At 38.3% G+C, this 10,948-nt stretch overlaps 1 protein-coding gene across 9 annotated transcripts in view; it reads right to left on the bottom strand.

Moving 5' to 3' along the window:
* Positions 1 to 10,948, bottom strand: part of LOC124118860 (centrosomal protein of 128 kDa-like) — a 104,152-nt gene that overhangs the window by 88,040 nt on the left and 5,164 nt on the right. For all 9 annotated transcript variants that reach the window (XM_046481146.2, XM_046481152.2, XM_046481142.2 and 6 more), the window contains exon 3: positions 1 to 70. This exon is cut by the window's left edge and continues 17 nt beyond it. In XM_046481146.2, coding sequence (XP_046337102.1) covers positions 1 to 70 — 70 coding nt within the window. The remainder of the gene's footprint in view (positions 71 to 10,948) is intronic.

Genomic DNA, 10,948 nt, shown 5'->3' with positions numbered 1-10,948 from the left:
TCCTCTCATCCCCCACACTCCTGTAGTTGTCCAACATCCGGTCAAGAGATCGCAGGTTACGTGTTGTGTCCTGATAAAGAAGAACAAAGTATTACATAGCAGGCATTCTGGAGCAACCCTAAGAGCATGTGTAGAGAAACACCCTTCACCAAGGTAACAATGGATTACAGCTCCTTTCTAGCACGCTAAAATTCAGGAGTGAGTGAGTTTGATTTAACACTGATTTGAACAGTACATAGTTTATTTACATCTATATATACATAGTAACATGTATTGGGATAAAAGCCTGAAGGTCTTAGACATGTACCACTTTGCAGCAGAGGAAATCCATGAACACGGGTATGGTGCTGACAAGCCCAGAAACATAATCAGGGCAAATCTTGGATTCCAAGCTGTGATCAGTATTCCAACAAGCATAAGGGACTTAACTCTGCATAACTAATTGCTGCACCTTCAGGGCTTGAGTTAGCTATATAAAACATTCACAAGCACAACCTATTATTGAAAAATACAACCTAATATTTATGTGTACATAATTTATGTCAAAATATTTCAAATTTGTGTCTGGCTAAACCTTAATTGTCCCCACAATATCTTTGAAGTTTTTTACACCACTAATTCCTGTGTTACGTGTACTTGGTCATGCTTTCTTAGGCTTGACATCATCAAACTGTGGGTAATTGAAGGTTATGTGCACATGTTCCCATAACATTTTACAGCAATGTGTCATTAACTTCTGTGACAATGGCTGGCAGCAGACAAGACTATGTTTCAACTTGGTTAATTTATGGGACCAGGGTGCAACCTGGTTTGTTTGGTGGAACTTCGTTTTCATGTCAACATGAACCTGGTGCAAATCTAATCAAGTTCCTTAAATCTAGCCCTGACCTTACACGGCTGAGACACCTGAGACAGGATATTCACTCAAAACATTAGAGGTATGGTAATACCGGTACACCATGACTTCAAATTCTAATGAATATATATCACAATACATTTGTAAATTCTGGTATATTGCGTTTTTCAAAATCAGGCATATTTCATTTGGTTGGCAAAGTTTACAAATTGAAGTGACAAAAAGAACTGATATTCAGAAATTAGCAATTCATTCCAGATTGAAAAACAAACTATTTCACCAGCTTCCTATATATAATGTGTCTATTACACATGTGTTGTGACCATAGCAACATCCAATGAAAAGGCAGATGACCAAGAAAGCGTCAAAAATGTGTTTTATTTTTACTTCTTTTCATAACAAATTACAAACAAGAGTCATCAGAAGATGACAAATCCCCCTGGTTCCTACAAATTCAAAAGAACAAATCCTCTTATTGTTACAGCAAGTGCTACAAGAGTGATCTGTCCAACTGGATGAGAGTATTCCTATCTAATCTGTCTGTACATATACAAGAGTAGTTATTGACCTATCAATATACATTTGTAATACCACTAAATTGGGATTCGGAACTTTGTATTTGCAAAGAAATGAATTAGTGAATGTCACACAATTGGTACATGGCTCATACTGTAAGCTGTTGTATCAACAACTGTGGTTATCAATAGTTACTGAAGTTCACCTTTCACATTAGACTTATAAAATCTTGTATATTGCAGCTTAATGGGAATACATACGAGGGGTGTTCATTAAAGATTTCCCCTGACCCACTTCCGATGGACCTAGTGGAATGAAACTTGGCATAGGTATTAGTCTTTCTCCACATAGGAACCACCAAGAGTTACACACTTCTCCCATCTTTTTATGCAACTATGGAGACCTCGCTTGTAAAAGCCCTCATTTTGCGTCTCAAACCAGGACATGACTTCAGAAATCAGTGTTTCATCATCTGCGAAACGTTTTCCCTTCAAAAATGACTCCATGGTTGGAATGAGGTGGAAGTCAGATGGTGCAAGGTCAGGAGAGTAAGGAGGATGTGGAAGGATTTCATAGCCACAGGACCGCGCTTCTGTCTGGGCAACATGAGAGTTGTGTACTGGAGCATTGTCTTGCAGGAGACGGACACCCTTGGTCAGCATGCCACGCCTCTTAAGCTTGATAGCGTCCCGCAATTTCCGCAGCAGTGAAGCATAATAAGCTCCTGTAATTGTGGTACCCTTTACCAAGAAATCCATCATCACTACTCCGTGCTGGTCCCAAAACACCGTGAGCATGACCTTGCCTGCAGAGGGTTGGACACGTGCCTTCTTTGGGGGTGGTGACTCCACATGCTTTCCATTGCATCGACTGAACTTTAGTCTCAGGATCATAGTGATGGACCCATGTTTCATCCTGTGTGATAAGTCTATCAAAAAAGTCTGCCTGGTTTTTTTGGCACATGTCCAAAAGATCCTTTGAGCAATTGACTCGTTCCTGCTTTTGGAAAGGTGTGAGCAACCTGGGAATCCATCGTGCAGACACCTTATGCATGTTCAAATTTTCATGGATGATTTTTTCCACAGACCCTACACTGATCTTGACATCTTGTGCTAACTGGCGAACAGTTATACGTCGGTCTGCCAAAATGGCGGTCTCCACTTGATGGATAGTGTCCTCATCAATGGCTGAATAGGGGCGACCAGGAATGGCAGCTGTTTCCACAGGTTTCCGATGACACTTGAACTGGCGATGCCAGTGTTTAACAATGTCATATGATGGGGCATCTTCCCCATAAGTTGCTTTCATTTCATCGAAAGTTTCTTTTGGTGTGCGACCTTTCAAATATAAAAACCTAATCACTGCTCGGTATTCTACTGGCTCCATTGTCACACCCTACTCGATCATAACACCTGTAAAAGTGGTAAGATTAATAGTTCGGTGCTGCAAATTCAGACATAACCCATAGATACATGTATCATTACACATGTGAAATTTCAACCAAATATGATAACCCTAAGTGGTTTAGGGGAAATTTTAATGAACACCCCTCGTATATAAATGATTACACTAAACATTTGCCTTCTGTTACTTTGGTTACCTTCACTGGTGAATAGCTATCCAAACAATCTTGTGGTCTGACCAGCGTAAAGTCAAACTCTTTGCCGTAGAAAACAAATTAAAATCCCTAAATAGCCAAACCTGGTTTTTGTGTGTGCAAAGTTTCATGAAAGAATACCTATTAGTTTTAGAAATATGGTTTGGACAAACACACTACTATGAACAGAGTCAAAGTCAGATTTGTTGCCATAGAAATGGAAAATATATATGTTCTAAAAATACTTAAAAAGCAAAAGACACGGGTTGATAACCTGGTCTTTCTTTGTGCAGAGTATCATGAAAGAATACCTAGTAGTTTAAGAGATACGATCAGAACAAAAAATGCTAACAAAAAATGCCAGAAAATTTCAAATTGAAAGCATATGTCGTCATTACAAATGAAAAGATGCTGCAGAATATTGTAAATACAGCCTAAATGATACTGTTCACAAATGTCTGAAGGCATTTGAGATGTCCTTGACACATTGCAAGTATAGAGAAAGTGCAAATAATTGTACTGAAACACAATGAAACAACTTTAACTCGAAATCAGAAAAGATGTGTTTTTGTGCTCAAGTCCTCCTCCAAACACATCGAATCAGATTTGAACCTGTACGCTGACATTGTTGTTTGATATCTCATGACTAAATACCCAGAATAACTTAATTTGATTTTTTGGCCAATTTGCCAAATATTACCAAAAATCTAAAATGCATTTTCAAAGTGTGTCAGTATAGCATTAATCATTGATTGTATTGAAATGTATTGTAATATCATGATTATCAAGAATCAAAATAAAATATGCCATGTTCTGACAATATGATTTTTGATGATCTTAATCTTCATCGAAGGTCATATAGAAATTTCTAAAGATGAGACCTCACTCAAGAGATCATGAATATTAAGTTTGTCAAATTCCAATTGTAAATTCTCAAAATATTGTGTTTGGAAGCTTTTGGGGACATACAGTTCACACTTTTTTACTTTGACCTTCAATGACATTCAATCACAGAGGAACATAGGTGAAATACAAATATGAAATCGTCATACCATATTGACAAAACTTTCTGAATGAAACTCCAAGTCATTTCATAAGTAAATGACCTTCAAAGTGACCTTGATATTTGACAAAAAGAATGACATGGATGACAGGTATCCTGTTAGTTATTTCAAGTCTATCATAGCTGATTGAAAAAAGCCTTATTTGTTTTCAATTTCAGCTATGTTTCATAATGTTATTTTCAGTGACTATGACATAAAAATTTAGGTGAACAAGATCTCTGCGTAGAGATCAAGCATACTAAGTTTGGTCAAATTCCAATTATAAATACACAAGTTTTTGAGTACACAAGACTTTTTTTAGAATAGTATCCGAGAGGCCGATGAAATCTTCTGAGACTAACCACAAAGTGTGCATAGTACACCCTTAACAGTTTGTATGTATTAATTACAATACTTTCCATGCTTACAGGCAACATTTGAACCAAAAACACAACCAGGCAGCATATCTCTCAATGTATCAAACTGGCCACCACACTGTTATTAAGTGATCTCCAACTGAAAGTACTCCAACAGCCAGCCATGCAAACTTCATTGGGTGAAGCTGTTTTCTGTGCCAGTGGTAAGAGGTGGGCAGTGGTGATATACTGGGTAGCAGTGTTCACACTGCAATGCATACGTCATGATTCATAGAATATTATTGACATACTATACACAGTGCAGGGAACAAGGTACTTTGAAGAGCTTGGTTAAAGTTACTAAGTACCTGAAACAGGCTGTTACACTTGCCTTACACATGTATAAAGCTCTATCAGCATGTCAGATAATAAACTAAAAATGGGGGTGAAATGGGGTTTAGCATTCCGTGCAAGAATATTGCACTTATATAGCAGCAGCTGCTATAGCATTAGGGCTGGGACGGGTAACTTGGGTGTTGGGTCAGGTGGGTACTGAGTAGGACCTGGGTACCCACAGGACTACCCAGACCCATGGTTAGTCCCGTGATATATTGTTTCATGACAAAAATTATCTAGAATGCCATGGTAACACTACAAGTTGCATTTCTTTCTAACTAGCCCCTTAATGCCAATCACCAGGCAGGGTAACAAGCAGTACCATCTTTTAATGTCTTTTGGTATGATGCAGACGGGAATCGATGCTCTACCACTGCAGCATGGAAGCGGTCTTAACTAAAAAAAGTATATATAAAAGGGGCTGATATGACTTTGGATGAGATGGTCATCGATTCCATCCCGTTTGTGCAACTGGGTTCCCCAAGCATATATGTCCCCTTTTTTTCTAACACTAGTTGTGCCTGTGTGAGGCTCAAGTTATCAATTTGTCAACAACTAGAAAGAAAAATGAACACCACAACTCAATCAGTCAACATCATTTTAGGTATCATGACTTGGCAAATTACATACTGATTCTGGAATCCACCAAGTCTATGAACTAGAGTCATCATCATGACTCAGTGCATATTCTCTTTAGTCCCAAGTACATTCTAGAGTCATACATGAGTTGAACTTATAGTCTACAAAAAATACCATCATGTCATTTGAACCATGTCATAATGACAAAATAGTGCCACTTCACTGTAGCTCACCTGTAGTCTACAGTTTAAAATGGCAACAGATTACAGGTTCTACTACACCTAATTTGATGTGGAATTGGGGTTGGTGTGTTTAGCTTCCTGATCTCAGAAAAAGAACAGGCCATGCTGGCCAATATTTGTGTTCTTTCTACAGCTTTAAGGTCAGACTGTGCATACATGTACATATAATGGCTGTTGAACGGATAGTTATTTTTTAAAAATTATAATGTTACCAATGATTAAATGTGTTTAATAAATTGTCTTTGAAGTTTGAGAAAACAATATGTGTCTGCCCACAAGCAAGTCTGAGTGAAGTGACAATGGTAAATCTGGCATCCCACCCCTTGCACATGCTGTCAATGTCACATGCTTCATGACTGTCACAATGTTGTGTTTGGGAGCTTAATTTCTTGGGAAATGTTCTTGCCACATACATCACTTACTTTCATACCCAGACATTGGTGTATGTTCCTGCAGTTTCACCTCAAAACAAAATATCCCCTACATTTATTGCATAGTATATATCACTATTGGCATGAATGTAGAGGCAAATTTAACAGTAATGGAAATGAACCTGCAGGCAGTTTGGGTTGAATGGATTAGTTCGGTGGCCTAGACATGAATGGTTTTGTGGTCAAACACAGAGGAAAAGCCCCATCGGGTGGCCCTTTCCATCAAGTCGTGATGCCCTGCCTTCTGAATTTGTTAAAACTGATGAATTTGACAACAAATTAGGATTAAGTCACCACTGCAACAACAATTTGTGTGTCAGTGTTTATCATCAGCTGGTCAAGTCACGTGATGCCGGTATCATGAGTATGGAAAGTGTACACTGCTGACAGCAGAAAATGTCACAAACCCTCTTAAAGTAAATGATGTAGTATACCATCAATTCTTTCTGTTTGGGGCCTACTTTTCTTTCAAATTTCAAAGACACTTAGTAACCTTCAAATAATGATATATTTCCCGCAACAATGGTCTCCTGGCAGTGAGGTCAATAACAATTTAACCGTTAATATTGTTTCAACAATGTTTTCAGCTTTTAGCATGTCTGTTGTTGACAAGGGAGGTATATGTGCACTCATGCAGAAGAAAGTGAAGCTTTTACATCCAATGGGGCATCTGGACAAGCCGATCTGAAGTCCGGTGTTGGCAGTGTATGATCGACAACCCTGGTTTTTACCTAGCTACCCTCTACCGCCTTGAAGAAGTTGTGGTCCTTGGACAAGTAGATACATTTAGCACATTTAAGCCCCTCAGTCCAGTTTAAGCCCCACTGCTGCCACCATCAAGGTCCATACAGTCACCCTCATACATTAGAAATTGCTCCCTTAATGCCTCATTGTGCAGTTCGTCAGCTTGCCAAACATGAAGCAAGGGGTTACGTCAGCCCCAGAACCTGCAGAGATAAAAGTACCACTCCCTGGCTCTTATGGAATTTAACAGTATGGTTTTAAGTTCACCTATAAGGTACGTGATAATGTTCAACATTAATAATTATCTCCCCTGTTTAGTAAAATGCATTGTATCTTTCTGTCCCCTATAAACCCATCAATTATTGGAGAAAAACACTCTTTTAAGCTGATATTGCCAAACACTGTTAATTATGAATAAAAATGACCACTCTGTCAGGATAACCTATATATTTCCTAAATTATATGGCATTTTTACTTTGTTTCCTACAAACTGGCATTTCACAAACTGAGATTGGAATGTTTACCGCGAAAAACATTATTAAGTATTTTTTAATTTTTTTCCTCCCACATTAAGCTGACATGCCGCGATATAACTGGAATACTGTTAAAAGCGGCGTTAAACCCAAATCACTCACTCACTAACCTATTGGAGGTTGCATAATAAGAAAACATTCCCTTTCCCGATCTTGTCAGCAACGCTCTGAATCGGCGGATGAAACGTCGTTAGGGTCATATTATAGATGTCATGTTTAGCCTTGTTTGTTGTTATTGTTTACATTTCAATTTCTTCACACAGTTGCAAACACAAAAATTTATTTACAACTGGAAAATTAATACCCCTTTCAAATCAATATTACAGTATGTCAATTCCAACTGAAATTACTTTCACCTGTATAAAATGGTTAACTACAACTTCAAATGATCATCAACCTATGGATGGCAGCCATTTATTAATCAATCAAAAATATCACATTTCCGTATTCACAGTAGAATTAGGTGCGAAGGCTAATTTTGCAATGAAGGTTTAAAACAAAAAACTCTCCTTTGCTGTAGACAGGAACATATGGAACATATTCTGTGAAAACAATATTTATCATGTTGTTATGCTGAGCAGTTTTGTGGGGAAAAAAATTCACTGCCAACAAATGAAAAGATGGATCAACAGAGGAATAGAAAGACAAGAGGTTTGTAGGAGCATATTCTTATTGTTGGGATCCATGCTAAGTTCCAATTCATAGACCTTCAGTTCACATGGTAAGGTGAGCTACACAAACACTGATAACCTACTGAGCATGCTGAGTGGAACAGCCAAACTAGTTGAACTCATTTATTAGTCATTATCATGAATATCATCTGCACTTTTTTAATCTAAAATTACAGTAAACATAATAAACATGTCAGAGGAAGTTGTTCCCTTTTGATATCAAATAACTGCAGAAAACATGAATATGACGAAATGTGAAATGTTAATGCAATCAACACAACCCAATAATGGTTGAGAATACCAGGCAGCCTGTAAATCAGAGCAATGTCTATCACTTGGCTGGGTAGAGAGATAAGACTTAGTCAAGCATTGCCGACACTTGGATAAGCTGAATAGACCCCAGTACTGGAAATATATTCAGAAATGCCTAAGTATACATACAAGTCATTCACGATCCATTGAAACCAGTGTACTAAGTCAACACTCTGTTACTCCTTCAAGGGGCACCCGTGAGCTGTGTTTTCTCCATAGAAACTGATAAGACTCTATCTAAAACCTATGCATATCAAGTGTATGATTGATCCTGGTACAATGCATCATTGTTGAGCAGGCAAGGAATATACAAACAAGGTTATTGTTCCCCATTTGGCTTACTCCCGCTTGGACATCAGCAAGGAAAGAATTGAGGAACAGATTAAAATAGCTAGTATAACATTCTGACATAGCAGTAATCATACACAGCCTGTGGTGTTCAGGGTAAACTACAAATCCAGTTATTATTCTAACACAACCTTCTAGAATCCTGATTGGTCCGCCGTAGTACTAAATCTATGTTAGATCAGAGAGAGAGAGCGGAGCGAGAGAGAGAGAGAGATCTCTGTGCTATATCATTTTTCACCCTGTGTGTTTGCAAGCATGACCCTTTGAAAGTTGTAAAACCTCCTTCCAGGAGTGCCCATTCAAAACTTGCTGTCTACTTTATTCCCTTCTCAAGTCTGATGATTTGATTCCTCCAGCCCTATATCAACAAGTGACACCCTTTGTCCAACATCAATAAATGTGACATTATATCTTACTGTACACTAATCATTTTCTACAGCTATAGATCTCAGCACAAGTGCTTCAATAGGCAGTCAGGGCACGGAGGTATCTGTCAATGCTGAAAGATGTTCAACTTGTTCAATCAGATATATGACTGATTAATGGCACCTTTGGTGTGTTGGACCAATCAGAGAGAAAGCATTCATATTCACCAGCCATAAAAAAGATAAGTTTCTATATTTATTAAATTTGCATAGTCTAAACGAACACAAAAGAATCAGATTTTGAATGTCATTCCCTCCATTGAAATTAAAGTGAGACCATAATTAATAATGAGTAACAACGATTGTCGAGGCATCTAAGTTTTTTACTTTACTTATTTACCTAAAATTTCACAAATGTGAACAAATAAAGGAAAACAAATATCTATGCTTCATTTGCTCCAAGGCCGTTAACAAATTTCAATTATGATAAAAACTATATGTAGACTCTCTGATGTTTCACTCACAGAAGAACTATGTTCCATCATAACTGTTTCATTGGTATTCTAGACGTTGGTGAGTAAATAAGAAAAAACTGTTATCAAGAAAACACCATTGTCAAGATGGAATGACTACAACCAAGTCATCACTTGGTTGCAATCTCTTTATAATCAGATGTTAGTTCTTGCAAGCTCTAAAACAAAGACTGGAGGACATCCCATTAAGAGTCACATCAGGACGGCCTTTCATCCGACCAATCAGAGTGTCGCTTACCAGATCAGGAAAGTGACACTAGGAAACGTTTTTCTCATCATGCAATCTCAAAAGGTAAAACACAGGGTATTCTGAACGACTGTTCAAGCTGTACAACTGCTCATCGTTTACCTCTCGCTTCGGGATGAACATTTGAATAGACTTTGCATAGCCCATGGGATGTACTGTCACACAATATAGGCCATCTATTAGACAATCCATAAGGTTCTTTGTTGCAGTTTTTTAAATTTTGAATCGTGAAGTTATTTTTCAAAGCGTCATCTTGAATGGAAGTCGGCAATTTGAAAGTAGTGCCATAAAGCTCGAGAAAGGTGCTTTCTGATTGGCTACCATTGATTCCTTCTAAATCATTTCATTGATCGGTCAAAGGTTGTTCTGACATGACCGGTAATGGGATGTCCTCAGATCTTTAATTAGCGGTAGCGAGAACTAAGATCTGATTTTAATGAGATTTCACATGATTGTAGACATTACAGCTCCATAAAGGTGTAGGAACCTACAGCAAAATGTCGCTATAAGAGGCTGTTATCCATAAAGTTTTCTGTATGTTTCATCATGCTCATTCATTTAATTTTTTTCTTCCATTTCATCCTTCCAAATACCATGTACACTAGACTGTCAAATTCATAAGTTTAACTATGTCATATTCAATCTGGCAAACAGATGCCATGGCTTTGAAAGAAATAAGTAAACCATGTTAAAGGTCTACTTGACTTGTGGTGGAAGTGACACAAGGTGACAGGCTCCTTGGTTCAGCGAGGCATGATGGGCATACGAGGGGCGTTCAGTAAGTTTTGCAACTTGGGCATTTGTGGGCAAATGTCAACTTGTGGTAGGTGTGGCACTAGTCATAACATCAGGTTGACATGTGTCATAACAAGTTCCAGACACAACAATAAGTTAGATGTGATGGCTTCATTCACCTAAGGGTGGTCACAATCATGGATTCTCTCAAACATGAACAACGCACTGTCATAAGGTTCCTTACATGCTCCGGTTCACAAGTCGAGAATTGCACAGGCCGCCATATGTGATTGTGGATTCAAACATTTAAATCACCCATCCCACAGCCCAGACTTTGCCCCCAGTGACTATTTCCTGTTCCGAAAAATGGAAGACGCTTCCAGGATGATGAGGACATAAAGGCTGCCACAGAGGCGTGGTTAGAGGGCCAATCTGCGGATTTCT

Source organism: Haliotis rufescens, unplaced genomic scaffold (assembly GCF_023055435.1).
Source record: "Haliotis rufescens isolate VD_foot unplaced genomic scaffold, xgHalRufe1.0.p SCAF_3, whole genome shotgun sequence".
Classification (NCBI taxonomy): Eukaryota; Metazoa; Mollusca; class Gastropoda; order Lepetellida; family Haliotidae; genus Haliotis; species Haliotis rufescens.
Note: the sequence above shows the minus strand (reverse complement) of the source record. Positions and strands in the feature narration are given on the sequence as shown.